The sequence below is a fragment of the Mytilus californianus genome, unplaced genomic scaffold (assembly GCF_021869535.1).
Source record: "Mytilus californianus isolate M0D057914Y unplaced genomic scaffold, xbMytCali1.0.p SCAF_1, whole genome shotgun sequence".
In the NCBI taxonomy this organism is placed as follows: Eukaryota; Metazoa; Mollusca; class Bivalvia; order Mytilida; family Mytilidae; genus Mytilus; species Mytilus californianus.
The window spans coordinates 48,827,801-48,844,325 of NW_026262581.1; the positions used below are offsets into that span (position 1 = coordinate 48,827,801).

Consider the following 16,525-nt stretch of genomic DNA (forward strand, 5'->3'; position numbering starts at 1 on the left):
ACAATACATACCGTTATTTTTGTGATATTTTTCGTTACATAATCCAGAGTTCTCTAAATATACTACCGAAATTTACCCAAAAGAACTTACTTTGAATAAATCTAACATAAACAGCAGTAGATTTAGACATTTCAATTTCTAAAGGGAAACTCCATACTAAAATTTACGACAAAAGAGACGACTTTTCATTCCCTATTATTAATTTTCCTTTTTTAGACTGCGATGTTCTTTTGGCTCCATCAATCGGTGTTTATATATCCCAACTCGTTCGTTATGCCCGTGTGTGTAGTGATGTCATAGATTTTAACGAACATAATCAATGCATCACTGGTAAATTATTCAGTCAGTGATTTCATTACCATAAATTACTTAACACTTTTACTAAATTCTTTCATAGATACAAAAATCTGATTAGTAAATTTGGCTGTACATGTAGAAAACTTATTAAAAACGTTATTTCACATCCTAAATTTTACGATAATATTGTACTAAAAGCGCGGAAATCACCATGTCATCCGTGTAAACTCATCGAACCTTTAAATAAACTTATTAGTAAAGGTTATCTTATTAATGTTGTAATACGATCTTTCAATATTGTTTACATTGGCACAAATATCGATTTTGTAATCAACAAATTAAAACAAACTAAATTTGTATTCTTTTCGAATGGTCATTTGGATGTATAAATACACATTCACGTTCATTTTCTATATAGAGATTGCTTTATCTATATATAACATTATACATAATTATTATAAGGTTAAATCCAAACTATCCTACTGCCTGTCGATACTTTTATTTTGGCATTGAACAAGTCATGTCTTCTTTGACTGTCCATTGCGTTAAAACACTAAATCCCTGGGATGTGTTTTAGTTGATTTTAGTCTCTGATGCACGATTTTTTATTATTGATTGAGTTTGGCTTTTAACTAGCTTTCAGTATTTGCGAGTACTCTGAAATCGTACTTTCGTGTTAATTTGACCTGTTACAAACTATCTTTAATATTTACCACCTTTGATAAGTATTTAGTATGACGATAACTTTTCACTGCTGTTCTCGTACGTTGAACAGCAAATTTGTCTTTTTTGTAAAAAATATCTCCGTACTCCTAACTACAAAATTATCATATTTAAATTTACCTGTTTACGTTATTTTATTTAACGCCATTTTTTCCAAGGTTATAGTTGTCTTTTTGACATTGTGTCACATATCAAATTTATTCGTTCAGTGTATGTTTACTTATTTTTGTTCATTGTCTTTTTGATTGAGTTAAGCTATTTCAATTGATATTTTATAGTGTGTCTTTCTATATTGTAATGTTACACTACTATTTAAGGTTAGGACGAGGGTTGGCGCCTGTTAAAACGTTTAAACACGCTGCATTTGTTTGCACCTGTCCTTAGTCAGGAACCTGTTTTAGTGGTTCTCGTTTGTTGATGTGGTTCTTAAGTGTTTCTCGTATTGAAATACGTGCTAAGTTATGTCGAGGAAAACAACATTCATTTAATGACAGAAAATGCTTGAGAGTTAAGGCATTTTCGAGTTTGTTTGTATCGTTGAACTTCCAGTATATATATATGCAACACAATACCACTTTTCTTTCAAATTATATAGAATATGTGTGGTTGAGTTTTTGGTCGTCTTTCCTCCAATTGGCAAAAAACACTTTTGTAATATCGATAAATCCGTTTTATTAATGAGATTTTTTTTAAACGTCTTTAGACTTAATCGACTAATTTTGTCAATGCTTTAGCACCATACCTGGTTACATGTTCTACAGAGAAATATAACCAGAACTCACAGAAAATTTTGACATATGTGTGAACTACAACCCGACCAAAAAGCAGAAAACAGCCACCAATGGGTCTTCAATACAGCGAGAAAATCCCGCACTCGGAGGCGTGCTTCAGCAGGCCCCTAAACACAAATATGTACTAGTTCAGTAATAAGACTCTTTTGCATGTTTTATTGTGATGATTGGTACCCGTCTCATTGACGTCTATAATATGTCTGTTTTATTTTCATTTTTAAATATATCTTAAATGGATGAAAAATACAACATATATAAGAAAACCGCAAACTGTATTCAACATTTCCTTTTATTTAAAAAAAAATACTGTGTGTGTGGATTTCAGTGTTATCATGTTCATCGTGTGTATCCATTAGACGGCCTTCTTCGACAAATCATGTGACAATTAACAGCTGCACAGTATTTGTTGGTTGGACAATCTCTATCAGCAAGACAGTCTTTTTTACAACCAATTTTCCCATTTAATACTGACTGTGAAACGACTCCTGAACCAGAAGTACGTACTGATCCACCACGTCTTAAAGAAACTGTGTCTAATACATCAAGTCCACTTCTTCTAAGGTTGGTTACGTCAAGAATATCAGAACCTGTATGACCAGACATTACACGGCTACTACCTATATTTTCCAAATGAGAATTGCTAGATAGGCCCAAATTTCTAGCCAGACCAGATGAACCAATTCTGCTGCCAGCGGATAAATGACCATCATTACTTGAAACTCTGGTCAAGTCAGATGATAAACTTCTAATAATTTCCCTTCTTATAGAGTCCGACAATCCAGATGCACCAATTATACTTCCAGATGAAATTTCGACGCAGTAGCTGCTACAACCATTGTGAATACATTTATGTCCTGAACGACATAATTTATCTCCTCCACACCCATAATGACAGTTACTGATACTGTCATCGTCAGATAAAGCACGTGACATACTAGCTGAGGAGCCTCTAATGATTTCAGAAACAGATGCCCTGCTTCCAACAGAACCCCGAGATAATCTCGTACTGTCTATTCCATGAGATGTTCCAACTGCTCTTGATCCTGCTCGTCTATTTGCATCAATAACATCTAGTACAGAAAGGGATCCGACACCACGACGCCCGTCTATGTCTCTTCCAACTGTGTTTTTGACCTGTAAAATCTTCTTCACTCCATGTATGTCTAATGCATGTTCTGTTGGTGAGTAAGCTGTAAAATTAAATATCGAACCAGTTTTACAATCTTCACACATCAAGTAATACAAAATACAATAGAGGTTAACTACTATCTACATATGAATATCAGGATATATGTAGTTAATGCCAATAAGACTATTCACCATACACCTATGGATGATGTAAACACATACAGGGACCTTACGGTTTCAGTTCTAATCAATGGAATTACAACATAGTAAGCTATAAATGACCTTACATGACCAAATGTGAAACAAAATTGAAAAGCATTCGTTTCAAACTTTTACATTATAACTCCCAAAAATATGTAGATGTTGGTAATATTCTTTCTTATGTACTTCAATTATATATATTTTGAAGATTTTCTGCAGTAAGGTATTTATCTCAACATCGGAAACACTTTCGTTAAAACAGCCCATAAATCTCGTAAAAAGCAAATATAATAGTTTTCTTACCAGCTACTATCATTGTGGTCACTGCCATCGATAAGAATATGGTCTGGAATCTCATCATCTCTAACATGTCTAAAAATTCTAAAAATTAACAGGATAAACGTTATTTCTAAATCATAACTGACACATTAAATAATAATCAGTTAACAAAATATTTACATTAATATTTACATGTTCATATTTGTCAACCTCTAAAACTGAAAATGCATTGAAGAAAAAATGTCAGGTCATAACGCGTACGAACTTTTTAGGTTCAATTTTAGCATTGAGAGTTTTTTTTTAGACACTATAACATAAACATGAACCACTGAGTCTCCTAAAAATAATCACATTTGTATTTTTTAAGTATATATTAAATATTTATCATTACTCATTGTTAAATTATCTTTCTAATGCAATGCCCTCTTATTGTTTTATTCACACTAGTTTACTTTTTTTTATTAATGAATGTCATAAACCCAAGCTATGCATGTAGTTACATATCAATTATAGCTAATGTGCTCCTATACACAGGAGGAAGATAAATACAAGGAAATAACAGTTAGTGTGTTTCCTTTTCCTGTTCAGTGTAATATCTAGAGCATATGGATTTTAAGCTTTTACATTTAGGTGATAACAAAATTATTCTCTTCAACAGTAATGTATTAAAAGGTTCATATTGTTCTAAAATGATTTTTACAGGTCATTTGATATTTGCAAACGGCAAATCTTGTATTCAGGACATAGAATTGTATGTCAAACTTGAATGGCTTCTACTTTCTTGGGTACAGTTAACAAACAATCCTCAAATTGTTACTTTTCAATCAAATGTAATGTTTTGATAGCTGTCATTGGCACGGTAAATAAGCAAATTCTAAGTATTGACTTAAAGTTAAAAAATTTCGAGAAAACCGAAAGTATATTTGACTTCTAAATACCGGAAACAATACCGGTCAGAAATACGGGTAAAAACAGGTCATTTAATGAAATCCCGGGTTATTTGAATACCCGGCGGGTACTTTATTCTAAGCCTAATTTTAGAATTTACTGTGCTTGCTTTCGTGCTACAGGCTGTTCATAATTGAGATATTGTGTAAGGGTAATATTAGCAAAAGGAATTATTATGTTAACTTTAGAAAACTTCAATGTCGTTAGAACTTTGAAATTAAGTATTTGAAGACACCTCTTCTAAAATTCATTCTAAAAATAGAAGCCTCAATAGGGTAAAATTGAAAGGGGGCCTATATTATCGATTTTCATGGTTTTTAAAAACGGATATCTTTGAAAATTAAAATCGAAACGACCAAACTCAATGTGGGCATTGTGTCTCAAAAAATAGCATAGATGCTATCAATATTTACCAGCCAGATGTGCTTTTCGGCAAATAATAGATTTTCAGTGATACTCAAGCCCAAAATATTTAAAAATCCACAATTTAATATTGGCCTTATAGAGCTGATCATACAAAAAATAATAGAGTAAAGGAAATTCTATATAAGGAATTGGAGCAATCAATCATGAAATATAAGGTTCAATTAATAATTCAATATGACATTGGTTTGAAATTACAAATTCGAAAAATATGATAGAAATTGTTTTACGAAATAAAAATAAAAAAAGGAAATGAAGCACATTATATATCTCAAACTTCTATCACTTAAATTGATTTTCATTATCTCAAAAAATTACTTCAGTCGGGGTTTACTTCCGATAGATGATTTTAAAACGCAGTAAAAATAGTTTGTGTTAGTACAATACACTTTGAAGCAGTAATTTGTTCTAATACTTGTGTCTAACTATTCTATTACAGAAATATAAACAATGCACAACTTTCACTATGCTATTCTGTATATAAGTAAATTAAACTGTTTCGTTTTTCCAAGGGAGCAAATTCTCCATTAGAAGTATCAAATTATCCTTACGCGTTAAACTTCATAAATTCTAACGTATTTCCTGCTATCTTTGTCACTATTGCTTTATTGTTTTGTTTATTTATCATAATTATTCATAATTAATTGTTACCTATAAGCCTTACCTTTCTTTGAAGTTATTCGAAGGATTTCTTATGAATACTGTTTCACTGCTTCAAAATCGTTCTTTTATATCGTATCAATTATTTTGTTTATGATTGACATGCACACAAGGAAATTTGTAACTGAACCACAAATGATGAATTCGTTAATTATAGTTAAAAACTTTAAATGTCACGACGATGTCGTAGTACTACATAATTGCGGATTATGCATATCTTCAGACATGTACTAAGGTTCAATAACACAGTGTCTCCCCATACAACAGACATATTTTTCATGACATCATCAACTTTAATGTCACCATGTAATATTTCTGTGAAATCTTGGATTATGGTTACTTTTAAAAATGTACTACGGTTGAATAAAACATTCTTTTTTATTTTTAAAACAGACATAGTTGTCATTATGTCATAATACATGTAGTTACTGCGAAATATTGCTCTGACTCATTAACAATATGGTTAAATATGCACTTTATATATTTCGTTATAAATAAGAGACTTGTATTGTTATAATAAAAATTAAACAGACTTCTTTTTTCCATTTTATATTTCGTTATAAATAAGAGACTTGTATTGTTATAATAAAAATTAAACAGACTTCTTTTTTCCATTTTATGGACGTTATAGGAAAATTGATTGAAAACCACTCCTCGGCATTTTCTTCGATTGCTGTAGGAAACACAGCGATTATTTACCCTTATTATGTATTTAATTTGACCAGGCTAGATCATACGCTAACAAAAAAAAAAAGACGAGAACCATTCTAAGTTAACACAAAACTATTGAAAAACAACAAAAAAATTCTCGGTTTTTATGTACCTAGCAGATATTCCCTTCACGTTTCGTCATTGTACATTAAAATCATTTTCATAAAACTCAAATTGAAAAGGATTTGACATCTCTTTTTCTAGGTCGAAATTACGAACAATTTAAACTAATTATGTTACTTTTTTTAGTTTACGTCTATATGCATCACCCTTAATATCTGGGAGAACACTTGATTTCATTTTTCATCATTAGAGGTGGAAGACACTAAAAAGATACTCAAAACCATACGTCAAAGATAAACTGAAAACACTTAAATCGAAAAACGACCAAAAGACAAACAAAACAGTCTACAAAACATAGCATAGAAAATTAATGACTAACTAACATCTAAAACCAGGGTAATCTCTGAAAAGGAAAAAGATCATGCTCCACAGGTGGTATCCGTTATGTTGCTCATGGTGAGTAGAAATTGTTGGCTAGGCCTAAATCAGGGATTTCGAGGAAAAGAGGACGGGATTGTTGTTAAGACAATTGATACATATATGTCGTCATCTGAGAAACAGATGGAAATAAAAATTGACCGAACTTTTAAAATTAACAGTAGAAACAGTTTCTTCTCAGATTACATTTAACGTGGTTTAACCTTCATCAGGATCGCTAAAAGCCAAAAAGCAAAAATATAAGAAAGCCAAATGGATAAATTACGAACATGGCTTATAAAGAGCTATACGACGAAAGGGATCTGAAAGTAATAGGCAAATCATTCGAAGGTCAACTTTAAGTGAGGGAGTTGGAATCTTAGTTTCCTTATAATTCTGAATGTATCAACGGAGAATTTAAGAAACATTTGTTATAAATCATGTGAGTATTGAATAACTGACTACTGAACTAATAATGACATCCGGGACTAATAATCTAACATCTGTGGCATTCACCCAATGATTGCAAAATGAAATTAACACTATCATTGTTTTGCGTACAAAGCGCTTTTCTAGATGTCATAAGTTCTATAAAAACTCAGATTTAAAATAAGAAACAAAATTGAGGATGGAAATGGGGAATATGTCAAAGAGACAACAACCCGACCAAAGAGCAGACAACACCCAATGGCCACCAATGGGTCTTCAATGCAGCGAGAAAATCCCGCACCCGGAGGTGGTCGTCAGATGGCCCCTAAATTGTATTACACTGTACATGTATCTCTCTATATATCAACGCTGGTGAAAAGACTACCTTTTCAATAATTTCAGATGATATATGAGATGTGAATATAAACTTAAATATCAATTAAAATGTTTAGAATGGGAGCAAGAGCATTTTGAGATAATGATAAGAATGCACAAAAATTATGAATTGTCGGAAATTTAGGGAAACAGTCTTCTATTCCTGACAAACCTATCAAGTGACTTAAGTTTAGAGTGGTAACACGACATATCAAATTGTAATATGAATCTTTTTTTATGACTTAAGATGTCATTGTATGAGGGTAAATGTAAATGTGTATGATATCTCCTTCATACATAACCTAGCACTCTAATAAAATCTGTAACATAGTACCGCAGTAGGTTTTCATGTCGAAACTATGAAGAATATAATTATTCAAAACAAAATAAATTGCTTTACTCAAATTTCCTCTGTTATACAATATCCCAAAGCAGCCTAGGAAAGCAGATTTAATTTTATTGCATTCTGCATTTGTCGAGGGGAACAAATGGTATAGTTCAATTATAACAAAGAGAGCATATCACTTGCTGCATATAAAGACGTAAATTATAGAAAACATACTTAGTTTGAATTGTTCCTTATTTAGACCTACAAAATTGATGTCAAATCCTTTTCAATTTGAGGAAATGACGGACCAGGAAGAGAAGATCTTCAAGATACATGTGATCCGAGAATCTGTTTATTGTTTGATGATTTGGTGTTAATTTTGAATGGTTCTCGACTTTTATCTTAACGAAAGCTCAAGCATAGTAAAATCATAGACTTAATGAAAGTAAATAATCGCTGTGTCAAAAAGCAGTTGAATAAAATGTAAATAAGTGGTTTTCAAGCAATTCTAACCAAAATTGATAAAGTCCATACTATGAGGAAATAAAAGGCTTCTGATTGTTTTCAACAGTACAAGTCGCTGATTATAACGAACTTAATAAAGTGCATATTTGACCGTATTGTTAATAAGTCACACCGATATTGTGTAATAACTACATGTATTATGACATAATGGCAAATGTGTCTGTTGTAGGAAGAAAACGAATGTTTTATTTACTATAAGTACATCTAAAAAAAATCATTATAAAAAAAAAATTCATAGAAACATTACATGGTCACATTAAAGTTTAAGATAACTATAATTAACGAATTTATCATTTGCAGTTCAGTTACAAATTTCCTTATGTGCATGGCAATTATAAACAAAATAATTGAAACGGTATAAAAGAACGATTTTGAAGCAGTAAAACAGTATTCATAAGAAACCCTTCCAAAAACTTCAAAGAAAGGGATCTAAAGGCGTATGGTATCAATTATGAATAAATATGATAGACAAACATAACAATAATGCAATAGCAACAACGATAGCAGGAAAGAAGTCATAATAAAATTAGGATTTATCAAGTTTAAAGCTTACAGATAATTCTATACTTCTACTGAAGCATTTAAAAGAAGGAAACAGTTCAATTTACTTTTATAAAGAATAGTATACTGAAAATTGTGATTGTTTAACATTTCTGTAATTGAAAAGAAAGAGACAAGATCTATAACAAAATACTGCTTCAAAGTATATTTTATTCACACCAATTATTTTTACTGCGTTTTAAAATCTATCGGAGGTGAAAACCCGATTGAAGTAACTTTTTCAGATATTAAAAATCAGATTTAGTGATACAAATTCGAGATTTATCTTTTGCTTCAATCCCTATTTCTTTATTCGTTAATTCGTGAATCAACTTCTATCATAATTTTCTAATTTGTAATATCAAACCAATCTCATATTGTATTATCAATTGAAACCTTATATTTCACCATTAATTGCTCCAATTCTTCTTTTACAATTTGCTATACTATATGATTTTTTTTTTATGATCATCTCTTCGATCTCGGATACATAGTTTAGCCTTGAGTGTCATTGATGATACATTAATTGCTGAAACGCGCATCTGGCTTTTAAATCTTGAAAGAGTTTATGTTATTTTGAGGACGCAATGTCCACATTGAGTTTGGTCGTTCTTGTTTTAAATTTCAAAGATATCCGTTTTAACAAAATAAAAGTCGAAATAAAGGCTCCCTTTTCATCTTTTCTTAGTGATTTCTATTTCAGAATGAAGTTTAGAAGAGCTGTCTTCAAATACTTAATTTCAAAGTTCTTACGACAGTGATGTTTTTAATTAACATGACGATTTTTCAGATATAATTATTACACAACATCTCAATTCTAAACAACCCGTAGCTCGAAAGCAAGAACTATAAATCCTACAATTTAGCCTACAATAAAGAATTCCTGTCATTTTTGTTTACCCCAAAATAAGTATGAGTATCGCTGCAGATTGTTTTCTAGCAGGTCTATAGTAAAAACATGTAATATCTTATAAACTGATTCGTACTCAATGTGTCAATTATGATTTTCTAAGAAATAACTTTTATCCTGTTTATTTAGGAAGCACTCCACAGTTAGGTGTGTAGTTTCGGATTTTTCAAATATGAGAGCTAGTGTGCAATAAAATTCATTTTTGATAGCTGAGAATTAAAATAGCCTGCCTATTGGGTTTATATGAACATCAAGATAATGTAATGTATGTAATAAAGCCTGTTTTCTGTATGACAGTCCGTATTTACATATCCATACCATACATTGGTCCGGCAATTATTGTAATGTTTTTTTCCAACTTTTTGTCGCACGAACTTTGTTACTAAATTTTTTACGAAAAAATGAGGCGAAAGACACCCATTTTTTATTTGATTATTAGGAAGATTAATTTCAACAGTTTCTAAAAAGGTATCACTCATTTGCATTGAAATTCTAGTTTGATCCAAATTTTGGGGGGATATGTGACATTTTCGCCCCCCTTTTTGCAATATTTTATGGTAAATAAATGCAGAATGTTGCCATGGATACACATAGAAGGAATTATATTTCACCCTTTTAACTTTTGAAAATCAAATCTATGGAAGATACTGATTACATACATATGCACATGTACAACACAAACAGTTAGGTTAATGTATTAGAAATCCAGGAATAGGAGATGATAAAATATTTTGTGGTTCATTTTTAATTTTATTTTCTAACTGTGGAGTGCTACCTTATGGCACACCAGAAAGCACAGAAATGCCTTTTTAAAGATAAATTTGACCACAAATCTTTAGTCTTTTAGGTTTTTGTTTTAGTTCAGAAGGTAACAAATCTGCTAGGATTGCAATTCATGTTTATTTTATTGTTTACTGTCCTTAGCAACCAAAGATACACATTTTGACACTTAGACATGTTGCGGTCTTAAATTTGTACTTCATTAGCTTCGCCCTTGTAACCAAAGATTGCGTTTTATATGATATCCTCAGAATGTATCGCTTTATATTTTTGAATGCAAATAGTCAAATAAACATTTTTAGCAGGATTTTATATTATAATTTGGCATTAATTAAATTTAATGATGCCAGTACTGTTAGAAATTTATACCCTGCTTGAGAGCTTCTAAACCAAGATTTGGTATGCTATTTACAGCAAAATTGACCTATGAGTGCTTTCAAATACTTAAAAATTGTACAATTTTTCCTCTTTTAAGGTAATTTTAAGATTTTAAACAGAAAAAAGGGAAAAGTTTTAGAAATTTTCCCCAAAAATGAGACAGACTTGAGGTTTTTCACTATGATCTAGCATTCATTTTTAAATCACTTTTTGTCGCGTTTGAACATCAACTGCTAACCTTCATAAAATCTTTATTACTGGACCAATTTTAAAAACTAAGGTACCATTTTAATCGTGACAGCTAGTAGAACACAGGAAATATACTAAGAATTGAGACAGGAGGGGGAAAATTTCATCTTAAGGTAGCACTCCACAGTTAGGTGTGTAGTTTCGCATTTTGGCCCCTGTGGATTTTTCAAATATGAGAGCTAGTGTGCAATAAAATTCATTTTTGGATAGCTGAGGATTAAAATAGCCTGCCTATTGGGTTTATATGAACATCAAGATAATGTAATGTATGTAATAAAGCCTGTTTTCTGTATGACAGTCCGTATTTGCATATCCATACCATACATTGGTCCGGCAATTATTGTAATGTTTTTTTCCTACTTTTTGTCGCACGAACTATGTAATTAAATTTTACGAAAAAATGAGGCGAAAGACACCCATGTTTTATTTGATTATTAGGAAGATTAATTTCAACAGTTTCTTAAAAGGTATCACTCATTTGCATTGAAATTCTAGTTTGATCCAAATTTTGGGGGGATATGTGACATTTTCACCCCCCTTTTTGCAATATTTTATGGTAAATAAATGCAGAATGTTGCCATGGATACACATAGAAGGAATTATATTTCACCCTTTTAACTTTTGAAAATCAAATCTATGGAAGATACTGATTACATACATATGCACATGTACAAAAACAAACAGTTAGGTTAATGTATTAGAAATCCAGGAACAGGAGATGATAAAATATTTTGTGGTTCATTTTTAATTTTATTTTCTAACTGTGGAGTGCTACCTTATGGCACACCAGAAAGCACAGAAATGCCTTTTTAGAGTTAAATTTGACCACAAATCTTTAGTCTTTTAGGTTTTTGTTTTAGTTCAGAAGGTAACAAATCTGCTAGGATTGCAATTCATGTTTATTTTATTGTTTACTGTCCTTAGCAACCAAAGATACACATTTTGACACTTAGACATGTTACGGTCTTAAATTTGTACTCCATTAGCTTCGCCCTTGTAACCAAAGATTGCGCTTTATATGATATCCTCAGAATGTATCGCTTTATATTTTTGAATGCGAATAAGTCAAATAAACATTTTTAGCAGGATTTTATATTATAATTTGGCATTAGTTAAATTTAATGATGCCAGTACTGTTAGAAATTTATACCCTGCTTGAGAGCTTCTAAACCAAGGTTTGGTATGCTATGTACAGCAAAATTGACCTATGAGTGCTTTCAAATACTTAAAAATTGTACAATTTTTCCTCTTTTAAGGTAATTTTAAGATTTTAAACAGAAAAAAGGGAAAAGTTTTAGAAATTTTCCCCAAAAATGAGACAGACTTGAGGTTTTTCACTATGATCTAGCATTCATTTTTAAATCACTTTTTGTCGCGTTTGAACATCAACTGCTAACCTTCATAAAATCTTTATTACTGGACCAATTTTAAAAACTAAGGTACCATTTTAATCGTAACAGCTAGTAGAACACAGGAAATATACTAAGAATTTAGACAGGAGGGGGAAAATTTCATCTTAAGGTAGCACTCCACAGTTAGGTGTGTAGTTTCGCATTTTGGCCCCTGTGGATTTTTCAAATATGAGAGCTAGTGTGCAATAAAATTCATTTTTGGATAGCTGAGGATTAAAATAGCCTGCCTATTGGGTTTATATGAACATCAAGATAATGTAATGTATGTAATAAAGGCTGTTTTCTGTATGACAGTCCGTATTTGCATATCCATACCATACATTGGTCCGGCAATTATTGTTATGTTTTTTTTCAACTTTTTGTCGCACGAACTATGTAATTAAATTTTACGAAAAAATGAGGCGAAAGACACCCATGTTTTATTTGATTATTAGGAAGATTAATTTCAACAGTTTCTAAAAAGGTGTCACTCATTTGCATTGAAATTCTAGTTTGATCCATATTTTGGGGGGATATGTGACATTTTCACCCCCCTTTTTGCAATATTTTATGGTAAATAAATGCAGAATGTTGCCATGGATACACATAGAAGGAATTATATTTCACCCTTTTAACTTTTGAAAATCAAATCTATGGAAGATACTGATTACATACATATGCACATGTACAACACAAACAGTTAGGTTAATGTATTAGAAATCCAGGAATAGAAGATGATAAAATATTTTGTGGTTCATTTTTAATTTTATTTTCTAACTGTGGAGTGCTACCTTAAGAATTCTTAGAGATGGTGAGATTCCAGACCATATTCTTATCGATGGCAGTGACCACAATGATAGTAGACAGTAAGAAAAATATTTGATTTGTTTTTTTCGAGATTTATGGGCTGTTTTACCGAAAATTTTTCCTTGTTGAGATCAAATCTATCTGCCTTACTTACTGCAGAAAAATTCTCGAATAATATATAATTGAAGTACATAAGAAAGAATTTTACCACCATCTACATATTTTTGCAAATTATAATGTAAAAGTTTGAAACGAATGCTTTTCAGCTTTGATTTGTTTTACATTTTTTGTCTTGTGGGATCATTTACAGCTTACTATGTGGTGTGTTCTTTGCTTAGGACTCAAACCATAAGGTCATTTTCCTTTGGTGTATGGTGAATAATTGTCTTATTGGCAATAACTTTATATATCTTGATATTCATATGTAGATAGAAGTTCACCTGTATTGTATTTTGTATTGCTTGATTTGTGAAGATTGTAAAAATGGTTTGAAATTTAATCTTACAGCCTACTCACCAACGGAAAAGCATGCATTAAACATACATGGAGTAAGGAAGATCTTACAGGTCGAAAACACAGTTGGAAGAGATCTAAACGGGCGTCGTAGTGGCGGGTCTCTTTCTGCACTAGATGTTATTGATGCAAACAGACGAGCAGGATCAAGATCATTTGAAACATCTCATGAATTAGGCAATGAATTTATAACACACGGGTCATCCGGCAGTACAAGATTGTCTGGGGGTTCTGTTGGAAGCAGGGCATCTGTATCAGAAATCATTAGAGGCTCCTCAGCTGGTATGTCACGTGCTTTATCTGACGATGACAGTATCAGTAACTGTCATTATGGGTGTGGAGGAGATAAATTATGTCATTCAGGACATAAATGTATTCACAATGGCTGTAACAGTTACTGCGACGAAATTTCATTCATCTGGAAGTATAGTTGGTGCATCTGGATTGTCGGACTCTATAAGAAGGGAAATTATCATCTGGCTTGACCAGAGTTTCAAGTAATGATGGTCATTTATCCTCTGGCAGCAGAATTGGTTCATCTGGTCTGGCTAGAAATTTGGGCTTATCTAGCAATTCTAATTTGGAAACTATAGGTAGTAGCCGTGCAATGTCTGGTCATACAGGGTCTGATATTCTTGACGCAACCAACCTTAGAAGAAGTGGACTTGATGTATTAGACACAGTTTCTTTAAGACGTGGTGGATCAGTACGTACTTCGGGTTCAGGGGTCGTTTCCCAATCAGCATTAAATGGGGAAATTGGTTGTAAAAAAGACTGCCTAGCTGATAGAGATTGTCCAACCAACAAATACTGTGCAACTGTTAATTGTCGCATGATTTGTCGAAGAAGGCCGTCTAATGGATACACACGATGAACAGGATAACACCGAAATCCACAAACACAGTATTATATTTAAATTAAAGGAAATGTTGAATACATTTTGCGGTTTTCTTATATATGTTGCATTTTTCATCCATTTAAGATATATCTAAAAATGAAAATAAAACAGACATATTATAGACGTCAATGAGACAGCTACCAATCATCACAATTAAACATGCAAAAGAGTCTGTAAAAGCCTTTGAGTGCACACCTTATGATATGATTGAGTGTTGGTAAATGACAATCGATTACACTGGAAAATGTTAAGAAAAAAAACTCATGTGCTAGCACACATATGTTAAAATTTTCTGATACTACATTTTAGTTGACAAAAAGTGTTCAATTTCACATTAAGACAATCTAAAAAAGATCGAAATATAGCAAGGCTCAATTGACAATTTAATCTTGTATAACACAGGGTATTGTAATTAAACATCACTTCATTGATAACATGTTTACATTGGCACTAATATCAATTTTGTCATTAGCAAATTAAAACATAACTAAATTTGTATTTTCTTTTCAAACGGGATGTATAGAGACACACACACGTTCATTTTTATCTATAAAGAAGTCACTCCTAACTATCCTACTACCTGTCGATACATTTATTTTTGGCTTTGCACAAGTCATGTCTTCTTTGACTGTTCATGACGTTAAAATACTAAATCCCTGGGATGTATTTTAATTGATTTTAGTCTCTGATGCATGATTTTTTTATTATTAATTGTTTTGGCTTTTAACTAGCTGTCAGTAACTGCGAGTACTCTCAAATCGTACTTTCTTTTTTATTTGACCTGTTGATACTATTTGTAATGTTTTTTTGTTATTTAATGTTAACATGGATCTTGTCTATATACCAATTTGATTATTTGGTATTTAATTACTACAAATGATTCACTTCTTCGTACTATGAACATCAAAATTATTTTATTTTTCCTTAGATGCTGTTCTTGGACCTGTACAGGAAGTTTTATCTAGCACTAATTGTATATTTTTATTGTTGATATTCACCCCATATGTACCAAGTGTTAGATTAGTTTTATTGATATTAAAGAAATTTCTTGGTATTCCTAAACGGAAGATTTTATACACACAGAAGAAGAAGTATACTTAACAACAAAATTATTTTCATTTACCTGTGTATAACATGACGCAGGTTTCTTCAAAAGTGATGATTTTCTATAAATTGTTTGAAATTTCACAGTGATATCATACTTTAACTTTGTTTAAACCTGTTTACTTACTTTTGACTTTAATTATTTATCCCTTGTAATTTTTTATTAACTGTGTAATTGCATTCAGGTGTCACAGGTCAAATCTATTCGTTCATTGTGTGTTAATTTACGTTTTTTGATTGAGTTAAGCCTTCCAATTGATATTTTATAGTGTGTTTTTCTATGTTGTGATGTTATACTATTGTTTCAGAAAAGGGAGAAGGTTTGGTACCATTAAAACGTTTAATCCCGCTGCAAATGTTTGCACCTGTCCTAAGTCAGGAATCTGATTACAGTAGTTGTCGTCTGTTTATGTAGTTCATACGTGTTTCTCGTTTCTCGTTTTTATATAGATTAGACCGTTGGTTTTTCCGTTTGAATGGTTTTACACTATACTGGTTTACTTTTATAAATTGTAACTTGGATGGAGAGTTGTCTCATTGGCACTCATACCACATCTTCCTATATCAACTTATGTGAGGAATGTTCTTGCATGTCAAAATATACAGATTCAGTCTTTAGAAGCATAACAATGACAGTGACACTTAACAATTTTGCTG

At 31.6% G+C, this 16,525-nt stretch overlaps 1 protein-coding gene across 2 annotated transcripts; it reads right to left on the minus strand.

Annotated features, from left to right (window-relative positions):
- Window positions 1–2,081: 2,081 nt before the first annotated feature.
- Window positions 2,082–5,547, minus strand: LOC127720439 (uncharacterized). Of its 2 annotated transcripts, none has more exons than XM_052227038.1 (3): window positions 5,455–5,547; window positions 3,444–3,512; window positions 2,082–3,001 (listed from the first exon to the last, which is right to left on the minus strand). In XM_052227038.1, exons 2-3 carry the CDS (start codon window positions 3,508–3,510, stop codon window positions 2,148–2,150), a joined length of 921 nt encoding a protein of 306 aa, XP_052082998.1. In that variant the 5' UTR covers window positions 3,511–3,512; window positions 5,455–5,547; the 3' UTR covers window positions 2,082–2,147. The 2 variants fall into 2 exon arrangements, with proteins under 2 accessions (XP_052082998.1, XP_052082994.1); XM_052227034.1 differs by having other exon boundaries at window positions 3,444–3,521.
- Window positions 5,548–16,525: the final 10,978 nt, after the last annotated feature.

Excerpts from the sequence above, each read along its gene's own strand:
- LOC127720439 (XM_052227038.1), bottom strand. The coding sequence starts at position 3,510 with ATGTTAGAGATGATGAGATTCCAGACCATATTCTTATCGATGGCAGTG. Across the intron at positions 3,002-3,443 it reads GACCACAATGATAGTAGCTG|CTTACTCACCAACAGAACAT; the intron begins GTAAGAAAACTA and ends TTAATTTTACAG.